The 16,789-nt window shown below is 43.0% G+C and overlaps 2 protein-coding genes and 1 long non-coding RNA gene across 9 annotated transcripts in view; 2 read left to right on the top strand and 1 right to left on the bottom strand.

Moving 5' to 3' along the window:
* GTF3A (general transcription factor IIIA) overlaps nucleotides 1–921 on the top strand; it is a 16,525-nt gene extending 15,604 nt beyond the window's left edge. Inside the window, 3 exon segments of the mRNA XM_031934944.1 lie at nucleotides 43–272; nucleotides 369–428; nucleotides 664–921. Of these exon segments, the coding sequence (XP_031790804.1) occupies nucleotides 43–272; nucleotides 369–428; nucleotides 664–828 (455 nt within the window). The 3' untranslated portion in view covers nucleotides 829–921.
* MTIF3 (mitochondrial translational initiation factor 3) lies at nucleotides 874–15,551 on the bottom strand. Of its 6 annotated transcripts, none has more exons than XM_023208727.2 (6): nucleotides 15,427–15,551; nucleotides 9,971–10,038; nucleotides 6,813–6,970; nucleotides 5,205–5,665; nucleotides 2,340–2,497; nucleotides 874–1,124 (listed from the first exon to the last, which is right to left on the bottom strand). In XM_023208727.2, the coding sequence occupies exons 3-6, from the start codon at nucleotides 6,917–6,919 to the stop codon at nucleotides 906–908; spliced, it is 945 nt and encodes a 314-aa protein (XP_023064495.1). In that variant the 5' UTR covers nucleotides 6,920–6,970; nucleotides 9,971–10,038; nucleotides 15,427–15,551; the 3' UTR covers nucleotides 874–905. The 6 variants fall into 6 exon arrangements, with proteins under 6 accessions (XP_023064495.1, XP_023064496.1, XP_023064497.1 ...); XM_023208728.2 differs by lacking the exon at nucleotides 15,427–15,551 and adding an exon at nucleotides 14,888–15,044; XM_023208729.2 differs by lacking the exon at nucleotides 6,813–6,970 and having other exon boundaries at nucleotides 15,427–15,550.
* On the top strand, nucleotides 14,948–16,789 carry LOC111540445. 2 transcript variants are annotated; one of them, XR_002730984.2, is made up of 2 exons: nucleotides 14,948–15,142; nucleotides 15,868–16,789. It is a non-coding gene; the product is annotated as an uncharacterized LOC111540445 (long non-coding RNA). The 2 variants fall into 2 exon arrangements; XR_002730983.2 differs by having other exon boundaries at nucleotides 14,948–15,315.

The following is a 16,789-nucleotide window of genomic DNA, read 5'->3' as shown; positions in this document are numbered from 1 at the left end:
TATCTGGGGAAATTGGTGAAATTTGTTTATCTGTCCCACCAGAGGAAATAGTATGTGAAGTATGCCAGAAAACATTTAAACGCAAAGATTACCTTAAGCAACACATGAAAACTCATGCCCCAGAGAGGGATGTATGTCGCTGTCCAAGAGAAGGCTGTGGAAGAACCTACACAACTGTATTTAATCTCCAAAGCCATATCCTCTCCTTCCATGAGGAAAGGCGCCCTTTTGTGTGTGAACATCCCGGCTGTGGCAAAACATTTGCAATGAAAGTAAGCACTCACCCCCATAGTCGCGGTCCTGTAGTCTACGCTTTCACAACACAGTTTTCATATCAATATTTCATTAATAACTTTCTTTCATTTTAGCAAAGTCTCACTAGGCATGCTGTTGTACATGATCCTGACAAGAAGAAAATGAAGCTCAAAGTAAGTTGAAACTACTTAGGTAGCTTAGTTTTCAAACAGAAATTGTTTAAAGCCAGAAGGAGTCTGGAATTCTTTTCAGCTGCTTGACTGTGTGAGTCTGCACTACTGCTGAAGACTTTACTTCCTCATAAAGCAATGTTGTATACTATACCTGCTGGTACATATGACTATCGTAAAATTAACTCAGATGATTTTGATTTTGAATTCTAATCGTGTGTCTTCCTTATTCCCAAAGGTCAAAAAATCTCGTGAAAAACGGAGTTTGGCCTCTCGTCTCAGTGGATATATCCCTCCCAAAAGGAAACAAGGGCAAGGCTTATCTTTGTGTCAAAACGGAGAGTCACCCAACTGTGTGGAAGACAAGGTGCTCTCGACAGTTGCAGTACTTACCCTCAGCTAAGAACTGCACTGCTTTGTTTAAAGGACGGTAGACCAAGGAGCTTACTTTCTCTCAGATCATACTTTTCTTTATTAAAATTACTGATGCAGAACATTTGATTCCTTATCATTTCCATGGTCTTGGTTCAAAGTGTCTCTTTTCTGGGTCTTTTGAGTTTCTCCACATGCCTTTTCTTCATTTTTGCTTAAAGGACGAAGAACACACATTAAAGCTTTTCCTCCTTGAATAGCTTGTGGCCTAGATAAGAATGTAGCTATTCCAGGCATAGTCTGGAGTATTTGATGAAATATCTCCTCCTAAAAAAGGGAAACAGCCAGAGATTAATTTAAAACCAGAGGCTTTGGTGCTTTCTAGTGTTCTGCTCGAACATTCACACAAACTGGCACCCTTGAATTGCTGCTGTCGGATAAGTGATTAGCTAATGAGTTCACATATATCTGGTTAGGTTGACTGAAATCTGTACAATAACACCATGTAACTAAACTGACATACTGAATGCTTCCTAATTTTAAATCTCCACTTTGTCATGGCACTAAGAGGCTACGTTTGGCTCAGATTACCCTCTCCCCCAAACAGAAAGCACTGGGTTTGGGCATTGGCAAAATACCTCCTCATCCCCAAGATGTCAGCCGAGCAGTTCTCAGCACACTCTGCTGCCCCTAACAGAGTCACTCTCAGTGGCTGAAACAAATGGATACCTGGACTCAAGAAAGTCTGAATCAGCTGGGTTGGGACCTATGCTAAGTGACTCTACTGTGGAGCTGGATTACTAAGGATGCCCTTAGTGGATGCTGAAGTTATCTAACTCTAAAAAAAAAAAAGCAAATCAGGTATTCCATAAACTTCCGGGATTGGAAACTACACACTTTCTAGAAGACAGTCTACGTAATTAATGCCCCTCATAAGTAAAAAGAGGAAACAGAAGATCAATCTATAAAGTTTCTAATTTTCCTGTTTAAGGGTTATTCTACAATGTATAAAACAATAGTATATTGCTTTTAAAGTATGAAACGTTTTCATATGGCTAAATACAGTGTAATGGAAACCGTATCTATGGTATGCTTAGTTTTGAAAAGCAAACTAGAAAGCTGTTAACATCACTGGGTGGAAGAATTACCAGTCACTTTGTCTTTATATTTCAGATTTTCTACATTTTGTTTTTTTAAGACGGAGTCTTGCTCTGTGGCCCAGGCTGGAGTGCAGTGGGGCAATCTTGGCTCACTGCAAGCTCCGCCTCCCGGGTTCACGCCATTCTCCCGCCTCAGCCTCCCGAGTAGCTGGGATTACAGGCACCTGCCACCACGCCTGGCTAATTTTTTTTGTATTTTGAATAGAGACGGGGTTTCACCATGTTAGCCAGGATAGTCTTGATCTCCTGACCTCGTGATTCACCCGCCTCGGCCTCCCAAAGTGCTGGGACTACAGGCGTGAGCACCGCGCCCGGCCTACAATTGTATTTTTAGATCAGAAGACCAAAAGCACAAGCAATGGCTTGTACCTTCTTTACTTACCACTTTATTTTCTGACACGTCTACATTTTTTCCTTTCTTTATAGTAATCCGGACTTGGCGTTCTTTCTTAATCCACTGTTGAATCTGTTTAGTCTTTGTGTCCAAATCATGTTGTCCAATATTTGAAGAAAAAGTCAGTTCCTTTGTCGGGGTTGGTCCTGATTTGAAACAGATAGGGTGCAAGGACTACTGACTAGTCCACTGTGAACCCTGAACTTCCCAACATGCCCATCATAAAATCTTAGGTTGCCACCTGACAGTCTTCTCGTCTGGCTTTCAGTTTCACACACCAGTACATGTCTTTTCAAATGGGGGAGATAAACATAAAGGTACCAATTTTTTACCTGCCCTGGAAGGGTACTTAAAATCTGAAATGCTTCCATTTATTGTTAACCATCATTTGTTGAAAGAACATCAAAAGATAGTCATTTAAAGGATTAAGTTTGGCTTTATGGTACACTTAATATCCTCTTCTTTCAGCTGTGGGTTGGCATATGGGAGTGCTCCACCCACTCCTTTTGAGATGCTCTCCTTGCTACTAAGGGGTCAGCCAGACTGTTGGACAGATAAGGGTCCCTACGTCCTGTGTTCATGCCCCTCTGTCTCCAGAAATCCTGCCTACTGGAAAATTATAGAGAAGGAACAGGCTACTCAATAAAGGTGTTGGGACAATTGAGAAGTTTACAGATGCTAAAAATTAGGTCTCCCCAGATGTACTAATGTTCTACAGGTTAAAAATACAACTTTAAAACAAATAGAAGAAAAGACAAAATAGTTTGTGATCTCAGGATAGGGAAGGAATTCATTAAGAAAAAAAGGCAAAAATGAAAAATCTAACTGGGATAAGGTTTTTTGTGTCATACACAACAGAGAACCCTATAACTCAGGAAGAAAAACCATCTACGTAGAAAAATGAATACGAACAGGCATTCACAGAAGAGAAAAATAGTGAAATATACATCAATTTCTCACCATTAAAATGACAAAAACTAGGGTCTGACAGAATGAGGGAGGAGGTAGAGAAATTGCATACACTGCTGCTGACAGCAGTTTGATGCATTTAGGTTCACAGACCCTAGAGTATGCACCAGTGTTCATCATAAAGATTGGGGGCCAGATGTGCTGGCTCACGCCTGTAATCCCAGCATTTGGGAGGCTAAGGCGGGCAGATCGTTAGAGCTCAGGAGTTCAAGACCTGAGCAACATAGCAAGACCCTGTCTCTACAAAAAATAAAAAAGCCAGGGATGGTGGGGTGTGCCTGTGGTCCCAGCTGCGTGGGAGGTGGAGGTGGGAGGATTGCTGGATCCCAGGAGATGGAGGCTGCAGTAAGCCAAAATCACACCACTGCAGTCCGGTTTGGGTAACAGAGCAAGACACTGTTTTTTTTTTTTTTTTTTTAAACACAGGGTCTCGCTCTGTCACCCAGGCTGAAGTGCAATGGTGTGATCATGGTTCTTCACTGCAGCCTTCACCTCCCGGGCTCAAGTGATCCTCCCACCTCAGCCTCCCGAGTAGCTGGGATCACAGGTTTACACCACCACACCTGGCTAATTTTTAAATTTCTTGTAGAGATGGGGTTTTACTATATTGCCCAGGCTAGTACTGAACTCCTGAGCTCAAGCTATCCACCTGCCTTGGCCTCCCAAAGTGCTGGGATTACAGGCCTGAACCAACATGCCCAGTGACTTTTTTTTTTTTTAAAGTGACATAGTTTGATGTCCTTATTCTCCCTAGTTGGTCTCTTCTGAATATTTTTTTGTTTTCCAGTCAACGTCCTTGTTAAATGTGGTGTTATAAAACGAAGCTGCAGATAACGTGATTTTCTGAAGGCACACAACCTCACGATGCAGTCCTGGGAGCAGTCATCTGACACCTGTCCCCGTGCGCCATCCACTGAACTTTCATCATGATGAGCACTTTTTAGGAACTATGAAAAACAAACATCTTTGCTTAATACCCAATTCATGACTTCTGTGAGGCTTAAATGGCAAGTGCCTTGTGAAGCCACTGGTGGTATATATAAAAGAGTGTTGCTACTGATACTGTAACAAAACGCTTTGGCATGGGAGATGCTCTGTCAATCACTTTAGAGTTTAAAAGGTACTTCCAGGCTGGGCGCGGTGGCTCACGCCTGTAATTCCAGCACTTTGGGAGGCTGAGGCGGGTGGATCACTTGAGGGAAGGAGTCCAAGACCAGCCTGGCCAACATGGTGAAACCCCCGTCTCTCTTAAAAATCCAAAAACTAGCCGGGTGTGGTGGCGGGCACCTGTAATCCCAGCCACTGGGGAGGCTGAGGCAGGAGAATTGCTTGAGCCTGGGAGGTGGAGGGTGCAGTGAGCACACATCACACCGCTGAACTCCAGCCTGGGCGGGAGGCAGAGACTCCGTCTCAAAAAAAATAAAAAGGTGCTTCCAGATAATTAACCAAACACCTCCACTTTAGAGATGAAGAAGGGGAAGAAAACTAAGTGACTGGCCCAGCAGAGGGCAGAGGGCAGGAAACTTGAGCATACCCCTCCCAATCTCATTCCGTTTCACCCATCAGCTACTCAGCTTGCCCTGGCATTGGGAGAAGGCCACAGGACAGGGGAAAGAGTTCTCTTCACTTTGGTTGGTTTGCCTGGTTTCTCCATTTTACACAGGTTTAAAGGGAAGAGACAATGGGCAGGGTATCATGGAATAATGGGAACAGAAGTGCGTGCAGGAAGGAGGAGGAAAGACAGACACTAGGAATGGTGCTGGAATCGTGAATTTTCCAGTTTCTCATTTCCCTGTTGTCACAGGCACCTTGACAAATGCTAGAATTTAAACTGCTGATTTGTAGCCCTTAAAGGATTCAGGGAGCCAACAGCAAAATACTTACCAGTTTTGGGGCTAGCCTTCTTCATCTCCCTCAGCCTCTGCCGCTCCTGGAGGATCTGCAGTCCTGTCATGAGCTGGTACTGTGCGGGCTCTGTGCTGGCGTTCCTTTGAACCAGTCGCAGCTCTCGCTCATCCATGAGTCTAATCACATCTGCTCGGTGCATGTTCCCCATATCATTGCCCTTCTCATCAAATAAGTGAATAATTCGCTGATTAATTTTCCTTCCAACGTTACTAAAAGCTGTTTGACTCTTTTTTCTCTTTTTTCCTTCATTCTGGGTGTCTTCAGTGGTACTGAAGGCTTCTGCATGAATTAGGAAGGAGAGTCTCGGGGTAGAAGCAATACGGGACGACTGTGCTGGTGCTGTCTTTTGCATGATGTGTTTACCAAAACATCTAACGCAACTATTTTCAGACTTCACAGTTTGTAGTGTTAATCTCTTTAGAAAAAGAGCAGCCATCCTAAGAACGTAGTAAGAAGAGTTCATTAAAATTCAATCACTCATTCCCTCGGTCTGACACTGTGGTACACGGCAGGGCATATGTGAGGCTGTGGAGGCTGTAATTACAAGTTATGAAGGAAATTGCTGTTCTCTAGACTCTCAGATCCACACACAGGAAGTCTACACTGATACAGTGGACTAGCAAGTGACTCTGGCCGGACTAACTCACTCATGGTGGTACTGTCCCCAAGACAAGTGGCGATTAGAATAAACAGGATTTGTATAGCACTTTCACTTTTTTTTTTCTGTACCCATGATCTCATTTGACTACTTAGTTGGCCCCTGAACAACTTGGGAGTTAGGGAAACAGACTCCCTGTGCAGTTGAAAATCTGTGTATAACTTTGACTCCTCAAAAACGTAAAATAGCCTGCTGCTGACTGAAAGCCTTATGAATAACATAAGCAGTTGATGAACACATATTTTGTATGCCATGCGTATTATATGCTGTATTCTTACAACAGAGCAAGCTAGAGAAAAGAAATGTCATTAAAATCATGAAGAAGAGAAAATACATTTACTATTCATTAAGTGAGCATGGATCACCATAAAGGTCTTCATCCTCATTGTCTTCACATCGAGCAGGCTGAGGAAGAAGAACAAGGGAGGGGTTGGTCTTACTCTCTCAGAGATGGCAGAGGCAGAGGAAAATCCACATATATGTGGACCCCATGCGGTTCAAACCTGTGTTGTTCTAGGGTCAGCTGTATTTCTCATGCATCTTGTAGTGCCAACTCCAAAAGCAAGTATCATCTTACGGGTTTACTTATGAGGATGCAGTACATAATATGCTTGGTGATTCGTAAACACCAATTGATAAACTTTTAATATAATGAAGTGTTAACAATTTTTCAATACATCTGATGGTACACAGCAGACAGGAACACGTTATGGGAAAGGGACCTCTCCAGGAAGGAAGCCAGCCCACTGCAAGAATAACTGAGACTGTCGGAAAACACTGTGACATAAATCAAAGTGCTGACTGACCTCATCAACTACAAAGATCATTCTCAAGGTAAGGCAGGTATTATTACCAAATGTTAACAGAGGCATGTATGGTGACAGCAGTTTTACTTCATTTTCTGAGACTGAATTTGAAGCACTTACAAATGGCACATTGATTTTTTAATTGCTTTTCTGTCCTTCCATTCATGCATTTGGTAAATCTTAGAAGTACAGGCTGAAAGAGTGCCGAGAGGACCCATTAATCTCATCTAGAGCATGCTAGGAATCATTAGAGAATCACAAACTCCGAGAGGTGTGACCTGTCAAGATGAAAGAGGAAAACAGAAGGTGTCTTCAGGGTGCTTCTCAAAGAATGGTCCCAGAATCTCCTGGGTGTTTAAAACTGGAAGTTCCCTCTGGTCCCTGGCTTTGAGCCCACCGGGCTGTACAACCCACTGATCTCTCACCCCTCATGTTTAAGAGTGATATGCAAAAAACATGGCAAATTAAACAGAAAGTAATGGACATGCATATTCTCAACACCCTCCTTACCTCGTATGGTAACACCCAACACTCTAATTTATAGCTCTGGTGCCAAGCTCTTCTCTGAGTTCCACACCTGTAGGGTTAACTGCCTACCCAACCTCTCCACTTAGATATGTAATAGTCACTGAGGATTAACGCGTCCAAAGTTCAATGCTTCGTCTTCCACACAAAACTTGCTCCTCCCTCAGTCTTCCCTGTCTCATGTAATGGCAACACATTCTTCTGGTTGCTCAGGCCAAAAATACCAACATTATCCTTGACTCTTTATTTTCTCCCAGCAACCCATCCGCAAAACCTACCGTTCAACCAGTATAACCACTTCTCACCTCCTCCACTGCTATCATCCCACTCCCAAACCGCTGCTCGACTGCATCACAGTAAAACTGCCTCACAGTGACAGCTTCCCGACTGGTCTTCCTGCCTCTGCCCTCACGCCCTAGAGTTTATTACTGCCAGGGCACACGGAGCAATCCTTAAAAATGCGTGAGTCGGATCATGTTCCTCCTCTGCCCACAACCCTTCCCTGGCTGGTATCTCTCCAAGTAAAAGCCAAGTCCTCCACCATGCCCACTGGCCTGTACCGACCGTGCTTCTTCTGGCTCACTCTGTTCCAGCCTCCTTGCTGTTCCTTGTAAACAGTGAACACACCCATCCTCTGAGTCCTGGCACCCAGAAATTCTCTCTCCCTGCAATACTCTTCCCTCAGACAGCCTCATGGTTCATTTACCTCGTCTCTGCTCAAATGCTACCTCTCAGCGAGTCCTTCCCTGACCCCTCCATAAAAGAGCACACCCCAACACTCTCAAACCTATTCCCTTGCCTGTTAAACTTACTGCATTTATCACTGCTGGACACATTATATATTTATTTGCGTATACGTTCATAATCTTTCCTCACTGGAATGAAAGCTTCATGAGAACATGGACTTTCTCCATTTTGTTCACTGCTATGTTCCCTGGCAATACAGCCCAGAGCCTGGCTCAGCATGTACATGTCGAATGAATGCATGGGCCAAAGGAAACAGCCAAGGAGCTATGGCGGGGCTGCTGGCATTTAACCTCCAAGCCTTCGGATGCATCACTCCCCGCCAATGCACACGAATGCCTGCAAGCTACACCCTTCATATTTCTAGCTGGCCTTTCAGACACCCGTCAGCATTCGTGAGGATCTGTGGCCAGACGCATTGATTTACGGTTATTCCCCAGCTAGTGGCTCCGGCTGTAGATGCGGTAAAGGCTCCAAGGTGGGAGCAAAGTGATTTTAAATCACTGACATACGGTTTCTTTTGTGAATGGAAGAAGCTTCCAAACCAAAACAGAAGAAAAATCTGAAGAGATCAGAGAAGAATTTTTTTTCACTTATCAGAAAACCAGCAACAGCATCCAGTCCCAAATGTCACTAGGTATTCTGCTAGGGGACGCTTAAGTTCCTGCTCACAAGCCTGCTCTATAAACTTTATGTCGAGAATCAGTGTTGTTTCCTTCCAAAGTCTGTATTAGCAAGAAGGATGTAGAAGTTACCACACGTAAAATCATGTTACTAAATAGATATATATAAATTTAAATAATCTTGATGTATACAGTAGACAAAACAGTCCACTGCAATTAAGCTTTAATACTAACTCAATACTGACTCTTTTTCCCTTAGTAATTATGAATAAAAGCTAAAGTGCCTTGTTTAATAAATTATCAACATATTAAAATTTAAAAAAATTTCAAAATGTAGGATTTTTTTCAAACAAGCAAACAAAATAACTAGATATAGGAAAAGATGGAAAAAAATTATAAAAATGTTGAAGACAAAAGCAATTCTTTCCCCTATTTTTCCTAATTGCCAGTATTTCTCAAGTTTTTATAAGTATTTTATAAGTATTATTTTTATACTTGAAAATAAACTTTATTTACAAAACAAAGACTATTTCAGAAAAACGATGTAGGTTTTTTAAAAAAGCTTTAAAAACACTTTCCAAGAAGGAAACGAAGGAAAGGGAAAGAGCAGAAACACACTGGAAGTATATCACTTTTAAAGTCCTTTGCCATTATTCAAATTTAAGTTTAAATTTTTAAGAAGCTTCAATTTTTTTTGACGTCTACAGCAAACAATGCAATTCATTGCAATTAAGCTTTAATACTAACTCAATACTGGCTTTAAATCAGCAACACTGAAAATATACGTTTCTTCAAAATAGGCCCTTATAGATAAAAATATAAATACAAAGTTAAAACAACCTGTAATATTACATTTAAATTGCAGCTATCAACATAAATTCATAATTTAAAAACTTTTTATTAGGGAACCTTTCAACCTCATATAGAAAGAACTGGATAATAAACAGCACCTGCGTTTCGTCTTTACCCCTCAACTGTCTCCCTGCAGCTATCTAGGAAGGCTTTCGAAGTCAATCCTACTTTTTCAGGAAATAGTACATATCTCTAAGAGGTACTCCTTAATCTTTTTAATACTCACAATAACATTATCCCAATTAAAAAATGTTCCTTTATGTCGTCAAATATTTAGCTTTCAGATTTCCAAGATGGTATTATTATTTTGTTTGTTTACATGTCATTTACAGTTTGGCATCAAGAAAAGACTCCCACTGGTCAATTCTGGTGTAATTTAAACAGTAAGGCATAATTACTGTCATTCATGTCAACACACTGAATATGCAAAAATCTATGAAAATGATAATGTGCCACAACTGCATGGGACTATTAGCTTGATTCTTTACTTTGAAAATTGGTAATTAAGTAAAAAGAACTGAGCATTTACCCTACCTTTTTAGGAAGAACTGTAATCACCCGCGATTGATGAGAAAAAGCTCTTTTGTAGAGAAGAATGATAGCTAATAAACACAAAAGAAAAATAAAAGTAATTAGAAAATCTTGCCATGCATGATGTCTCACACCTGTAATTCCAGCACTTTGGGAGGCCAAGGCAAGAGGATCACTTAAGGCCAGGAGTTTGAGACCAGCCCGGGCCACACAGCAAGACCCAGTCTCTACAAAAAATAAATTAGCCGGGTGTGTTGACATGCAGCTGTACTCCCAGCTACTGGGGAGGCTGAGGAAGGAGGTTCACTTGAGCCCAGGAGGTTGAGGCTGCAGTGAGCTCTGATCACACCACTGCACTCCAGTCTGGACAACAGGGCAAGACCCTGTTTCAAACAAAAAAGAAAAAGAAAATCACCATTTTTCCAACCCCAGTGAAACCACGGATTAAGGCAGGGATGGATGCAAGAGAGCTGATGCCAAAGGGTCACCACAGATGACTTTCAGACCCAGAGGATAAGCACACTCTGCTGAGGAGACAGCTGTCTGTCATCCCAAGCAAACATCAGACTCAGCATCTCCAACAGGGGGACAACCTGCCATCCTTGCCACATCTCCGGATGGGAAGCTACCTGAAGTGCATGGTGCCTTCTATGAAGCAGCTTTGAAAAAAGGTTTGACCTGAACCTGATGCAGGGTCTAGCTTCCAGGGGATACAAGGGCCAGACTCAGAGGAACAACAGAAGATGCCACAAGGAAACAATCTGATAAATTCAGATGGAACAAGACACCTGGTTAGTGTCTAAAAAAGCCAATGCCATTGGGAATGAAAAGGGAAGGGGAAAGCTATTCTTGAGTGAAAAAAAAAATCAAGGCGACATAATTATGCTGAAAAGACATGTTGGGGATGAGGGGAAAATCTGAATAGAGACTAGGTATTAGAGACTATTAAAGACGTATCGTTAATTTTCTTTTCTTTCCTTTTTTTTTTTTTGGAGACAGGTTCTCACTCTGTCACCCAGACTGGAGTGCAGTGGGGCAATCTTGGCTCACTGCGACCTCCACCTCCCAGGTTCAAGCGATTCTCCTGCCTCAGCTTCCCAAGTAGCCGGGAATACAGGTGTGCACCACTACTGCCCAGCTAATTTTTGCATTTTTAATAGAGATGGGGTTTTACCATGTTGGCCAGGCTGGTCTCGATCTCCTGACCTCAAATGATCCACCTGCCTTGGCCTCCCGAAGTGTTGGAATTACAGGCGTGAGCCAGGGCACCCAGCCTGTTAATTTTCTTAGGTGTGAAAATGGAATTCTTAAGAAACAAATGCAGAAGTATTTAGGATAGTGTCATGACATCTATCACTTGCTTTGAAACCATTCAGCAGAAAAGATAAACAATGCACTTATGGCAGCATTTGCTGAATCTAGGTTATGGTTATACAGGTGTTCAATAATTAATACATTTTTAAACAACAAATCAATACCCTAGAGGGAGGAATGGTTCAGTAGTAATGCCAATGTAACTATTCTAGTCTGTGTAAGCTCTAAATTTCACTGTAATGTAATACATTGGCATTCTGGCTTTGTACATAATTTTTAAAAATATTCCCTTTATTCATTTCAAGCCTCTATCTAAGTGACCCATAAATAAGGAACTTTATAAACTTAAAATTCTGACTTTTTTGTAATGCATACTGCCTTTATTTCTTCATTTAGTTTTCCCTAAACTCAAGTGTAAAAGTCTCATCATAAAATGGCGATGGGGTAGGATGGGAGGAAGGCTGGCATAAAAAAAGTACACATTAGGTACAATGTACACAATTTGGGTGATGGTGCACTAAAATCTCAGAATTCACCACTATATAATTCATCCATGTAATGAAAAGCCACTTGCAGACCAAAAGCTACTGAAATAAAAATTTTAGAAGAATAAAATAAATGGTGATGGTTTCAGTTTGAGGCAGAACTTGTACAATTTTTTGCTAGTGAATGGTTAAAAGTTAACTGGTCTACAATGGGGCGGTGTTTCTCAGAAACCAGGGCCTGTCCGCATCACCTGGGGATGCTTTTCAAAACACAGATGTTTCCTCTTCCCTATCCTGTTCCGAACCACTGGGTTAGGCCAAAAAAAAAAAAAAAAAAAAAAAGATGAACTTTAAGAGTAAGAAAACACTGTAAGTGGGGTCAAGGGTAGTTTGAGCTAGGATGCCTGAGACTGCCCCTAACCTTTCAAGGTTGATGAAAAATAGGAAGCCATGTTCTCTGATGAAAATCTGATGCCTCTGTGAGGTAAACAACACTAGGCTGAATAGGCCAGGAGACTAACTCAAAATAGAAACAAATGCTTACATTCTCATGATAATCCTGGTGCATTTGCTGCACTCACTCCCACAACTATACTCTCCGAGACATGCACAATATTCTAAAAGTCAATGATCTTAATGTCAAGTACTTATAATGCATAACTTTATCGTATGATATCCATTTTTAATTCGATGATTACTCAGACTTTATCCGAGTTTTGACAAGTGCATACACCTTTGTAACCAAAACTCCTATCGACAAAACATCACCATCATCCCAGAAGGTTCCCTCTTGCCATTTCCATGTCGATCTCCATCCCCAGGAGGCAACTATTGTTCTGATCTTTTCCCATCACAGTCTGTCCTAAGACTTCATATAAATGGAATCAAACAGTATCTACTCTTTGTTGTAAGGCATCTCAGCATGTTTCGAGATTAATTCACGTTGTACGGATCATTATTTTGTTCCTTTTTATTTCTAAGAAGTGTCCTCCAAGTATATGAATATATCAAAGTTTTTAAATCTAGTTTTCTGTTAATGAACACCTAGGCTGTTCCCTTTTTTTTTTTTTTTTTGGCTCTTAGGAATAGCTGCTGTGAACATTCTTGTACCAAAAAAAAAAAAGACAATTATTACTGCTCCAAAGGACAGCTGTATTCCCTGTATTATTTTGCATTCCACTGGAAGTACTGATAAAATATTTGCAAGGAAACTTCCTGGAACATGATTTAAATATGTGGTTTAGTAGATATGAGGGGTGGGTGGGTGGGCATTCTTGTCAAATAAAAAATTAAATCGCTTGCATGCATTTGAAATCATATGGACTGAAGAGACGAAAATTACTTCTATTATTTGTTCACTCACTGCTTTTCTCATATAGCTGATATTCACAAGCTCATACTGTTATCTGTTCTTTCCTGGGAGACAGGATCAAAGTTGCATAGATTCTAGCGGACTAAATATTTGTGAAATTAATTTTGCCAATTCTCATGACCCTAAGAACTCTTTTACACCTTCCAAAGAAGTTTCATAAAGTCCTTGTTTCTGCCTGCAAACTGTCCCAGTTGCCCCATTCTAGCCTGAGCAGTGCAGCCTTAATCTGAGAGGACCAGCACTACCTTACTGGGCCTTCATGCTGCCCTCCCTTGGCTCTGGTTTTGCTCTTCCACAGGAAGCACAAAGTGTACTCTCCATAATGAGGCTGAGCTGTTTACATGCTAGAACTCCCACTCAGAACACTGGAAAAAGCCAACATATATCTTTGGCCAACTATTGAACCATATTTCTTTAGCTATTAAGTTGAAATAATAACCATATGTTTTTAAAAAGCTTTTAAACCCAGAGCTAAAGACTCAGTATTAAAAACTGGACTTACGGCCGGGCGCGGTGGCTCACGCCTGTAATCCCAGCACTTTGGGGAGGCTGAGGAGGGCAGATCACTTGAGGTCAAGGGTTCAAGACCAGCCTGGCCAACATGGTGAAACCCCGTCTCTACTAAAAATACAAAAAAACTAGCCGGGCCTGGTGGCATGAGCCTGTAATCCCAGCTATTTGGGTGACTGAGGCAGGAGAATCACTTGAACTCGGGAAGCAGAGGTTGCAGTGAGCTGAAATCATGCCACTGCACTCCAGCTTAGGCATGCAGCCTAGGCAACAGGGTGAGACTCTCAAAAAAAAAAAAAAAAAAAAAAAAAAAAAAAAAATTGAACTTATTCTCCTATGTTAATCCTAATCCTATGTCTTCTTCTAGAACTCTAGTGATGGGGTCACCACCCATCCACAACCTCCAGTCACCTCCTAGACACCTTTGACGCCTCCACTTTCCTTCACTTTCACAATCAACCCAACACCAAGCCTCATCGACTTCATTTCCCAAACCCCGCGCGAATCCATCCAGTTTTCTCCGTATCCACTGTCACCACCTTCACTTTAAAACATCGACCACCTAGTTTGGATTCCTGCCAGTCTCCTAACTCGGCTTGAATCCTGGCAACCAGTTCCCACTGCACTGTGGTCACTACACCCGTCAGGACCGTTCTCATCTTAAATAAAACTGCCCCGAGATTAAGGATCCACACCTTCACCAGGCCAAAAGGCCCTTCCCACCTCTCCAGTTTCTCCTTTATGCCTAGGCCACACTGGCCATTCGGCTTTTGAAATACAGTACTCCTGTCCTTGGTTTAAGAAAAGCCAGATCAATGCCTAGCGCATTCTTCTAATTACCTCCCAAATTAAGCCAGGTCTCCCAACCCTCCCGCAATTTACTGAGCCTAACACTGAATGCTTCTACAGTCCAGTTTATCTTTCCTTTAAAACATTCATTACAATTACAGTTTTGTGATGATCTCAGTACTACTGCTCTCCATCACTAGACCGTAAACTCTACGAAGCAAGGAACAAAATCGACTTATTCATGACTGTGTTGTCCCTGGCACAATAAATAGTAGTCGATTTTCCAGATTCTTCTCTCCTCCCTCTACTTTTCTTAGACTTAGGCCTTTCACAACACGTACTTGAAACTGAGACTTCTCAATAAGAGAACATGGTTTACTTTGTTCAAGTCTTAAGCCACGGAGCCTACTAAATGATAAATGAGAAAAAAAATCCCAGTCACTTAGCGACCTTCCCCCATAAGGTCTCCTCCCGCAGCAGCAGGCAGCAAGAACAGTGCATTTCTTCAGCCTTCCCTGCGCAGGCGCCCTTCGCCTGGCTTGTTCTGCCCCAGAGGTGCCAGGCAGTAAGGGGCAGGAGCACTTCCGGGAGCCCCTGACCCGGTCTTGGGTAACACGGCGGCCACGCCCACCTGGAGAAAGCCACCGGCGGCGCGTCCGGGTTAGAGACGGGACGTAGGGACGTACTGCGTGCGCGCGTACAAAGGTGAGCGCGCATGGCGCGACAGAACTAGGAAAGCTCAGTAGGCCCCGGGGTGGCGCCGACTCTAGATTTAGCATCCTTGGGAAGTTCGTGCAGCGGCCTCCCTGAAAATGGCATTACAGCCCGGCAGAACCCCCCGACTCTGCGGCAGGACCTGCGGGGCCTCTCCGCCCTCGGTACCGGCGGGACGGGGTGACCGTGACCTTCTCTACAGGGGCGCCCCCTAAGATCACGTCCTCCCGGTGCTGGTCCGCGCACCGCTCCGCACGCCTCATATTTAGCATTACCTGTGCCGGGGCAAGCGATTCGTACACTGGCGGGCGCACGTACAGCGCCTCCGGGGCGAGTCCCCTTCGCTCTGCGTAGCCGACGGGGCTTCATCCCGCGTCCTTTAAAGGAGAGGTGATGGGTGGAGCCACGGTTTTCTACAGTTGGGATGCAGTTCCGCCGACAGAAAATGAGGAGGGGGCGGAAGAAGTCCTTGAGGGGAAATTGCTGCTCACCTGGCTCCCGCCGCTCCGCAGGTGCGGTGAATCTAATGTCAAATTTCTGCAGCAATTGGAGCAGCCCTTCCTCCAGTTATATTACATTCACACCAATCTCGGTCTCCCACTAGGGCTTTATAAATAGCTTTTATAAACGTCTTTTTAATGTAACACTGAATAAAGTGTTTCATAAGCGTCTTTTATAAGAATCGTGAGTGAAAGCGCGCTATCTCCGATTTGCAGGTGACAGCTTCGGAGTGCGAACGGCTCCCCTTGGGTCTCCGGGGGAGCGCGGCTCCCGCAGGCAGAACGAAGCTGGGTCCGGGGCCTCAGAGCCTCCGCGTTGTAGTTGGGAGAGGTTCGAACGGGGCCTCAGCTGGCGAAGGGGAAAACGGACCTGTATCCTGACCCGTGGAGCCCGCTCGAAAGCCGGGTGCTGGGGATGTGGGCCGCCCTTCCGCCGTCCTTCTTCAATAAGAAATTCCTCAAGGGCAGACTGCGAATCCACAGTCGTGAAGCCACCTAATCGGCGTCATACCTGGAATGTTTGGATTCCTGGTATGAAGGGAAAGTAACATTTATTGGCTACTTGTCCACTGGAAGGCGTTGTCTTATTTCTCATTAACTCCTTGAATCAGCATTACCTCTTTTATTACAGATGACAAAACTACTTCAGCTTTAAATAGTGTTTTGAGAGCAAGGACGAAATCTCCATTTCCTCCTTAGCTGCTGGTAGCTCGACGCTCACTGTTAAAATAGGGAGGTGATGAAACAACTCTTGTGTGAGACCGAAAGTCCAGGTGTGCATCTTGGCTGTTTCCAAGTTAATCAAGAAGAATTAAGGATTCGTTTCATTCTATCAAAATTATTTCTCAATGCCAAGATATTTTGTGTGATGTAGATTCGGGGATAGAGTGAGTAGCACAATACCTGGGGAGAGTTAGGTGCTCAGCAGTTAGAATTGTCCACACTTATGATTGCTTTTACCTATGTGCCACTGTTCTACGCACTGAACATATCTCAAGTTATTTAATCTTAAGGACAGCCTTATGAGCCAATTACTATTATTACCCATTTTACAGATGAGGGAACTGAGACAAATTTGCCGAAGGTCACACAACTAGTAGCAGAATCAAGGGAAAAAAAAAAAAAAAAAAAAAAAAAA

Source organism: Piliocolobus tephrosceles, chromosome X (genome assembly GCF_002776525.5).
Source record: "Piliocolobus tephrosceles isolate RC106 chromosome X, ASM277652v3, whole genome shotgun sequence".
NCBI lineage: Eukaryota > Metazoa > Chordata > Mammalia > Primates > Cercopithecidae > Piliocolobus > Piliocolobus tephrosceles.
The sequence above is the reverse complement of the archived record's forward strand: the minus strand, read 5'-3'. Positions and strand labels throughout refer to the sequence as shown.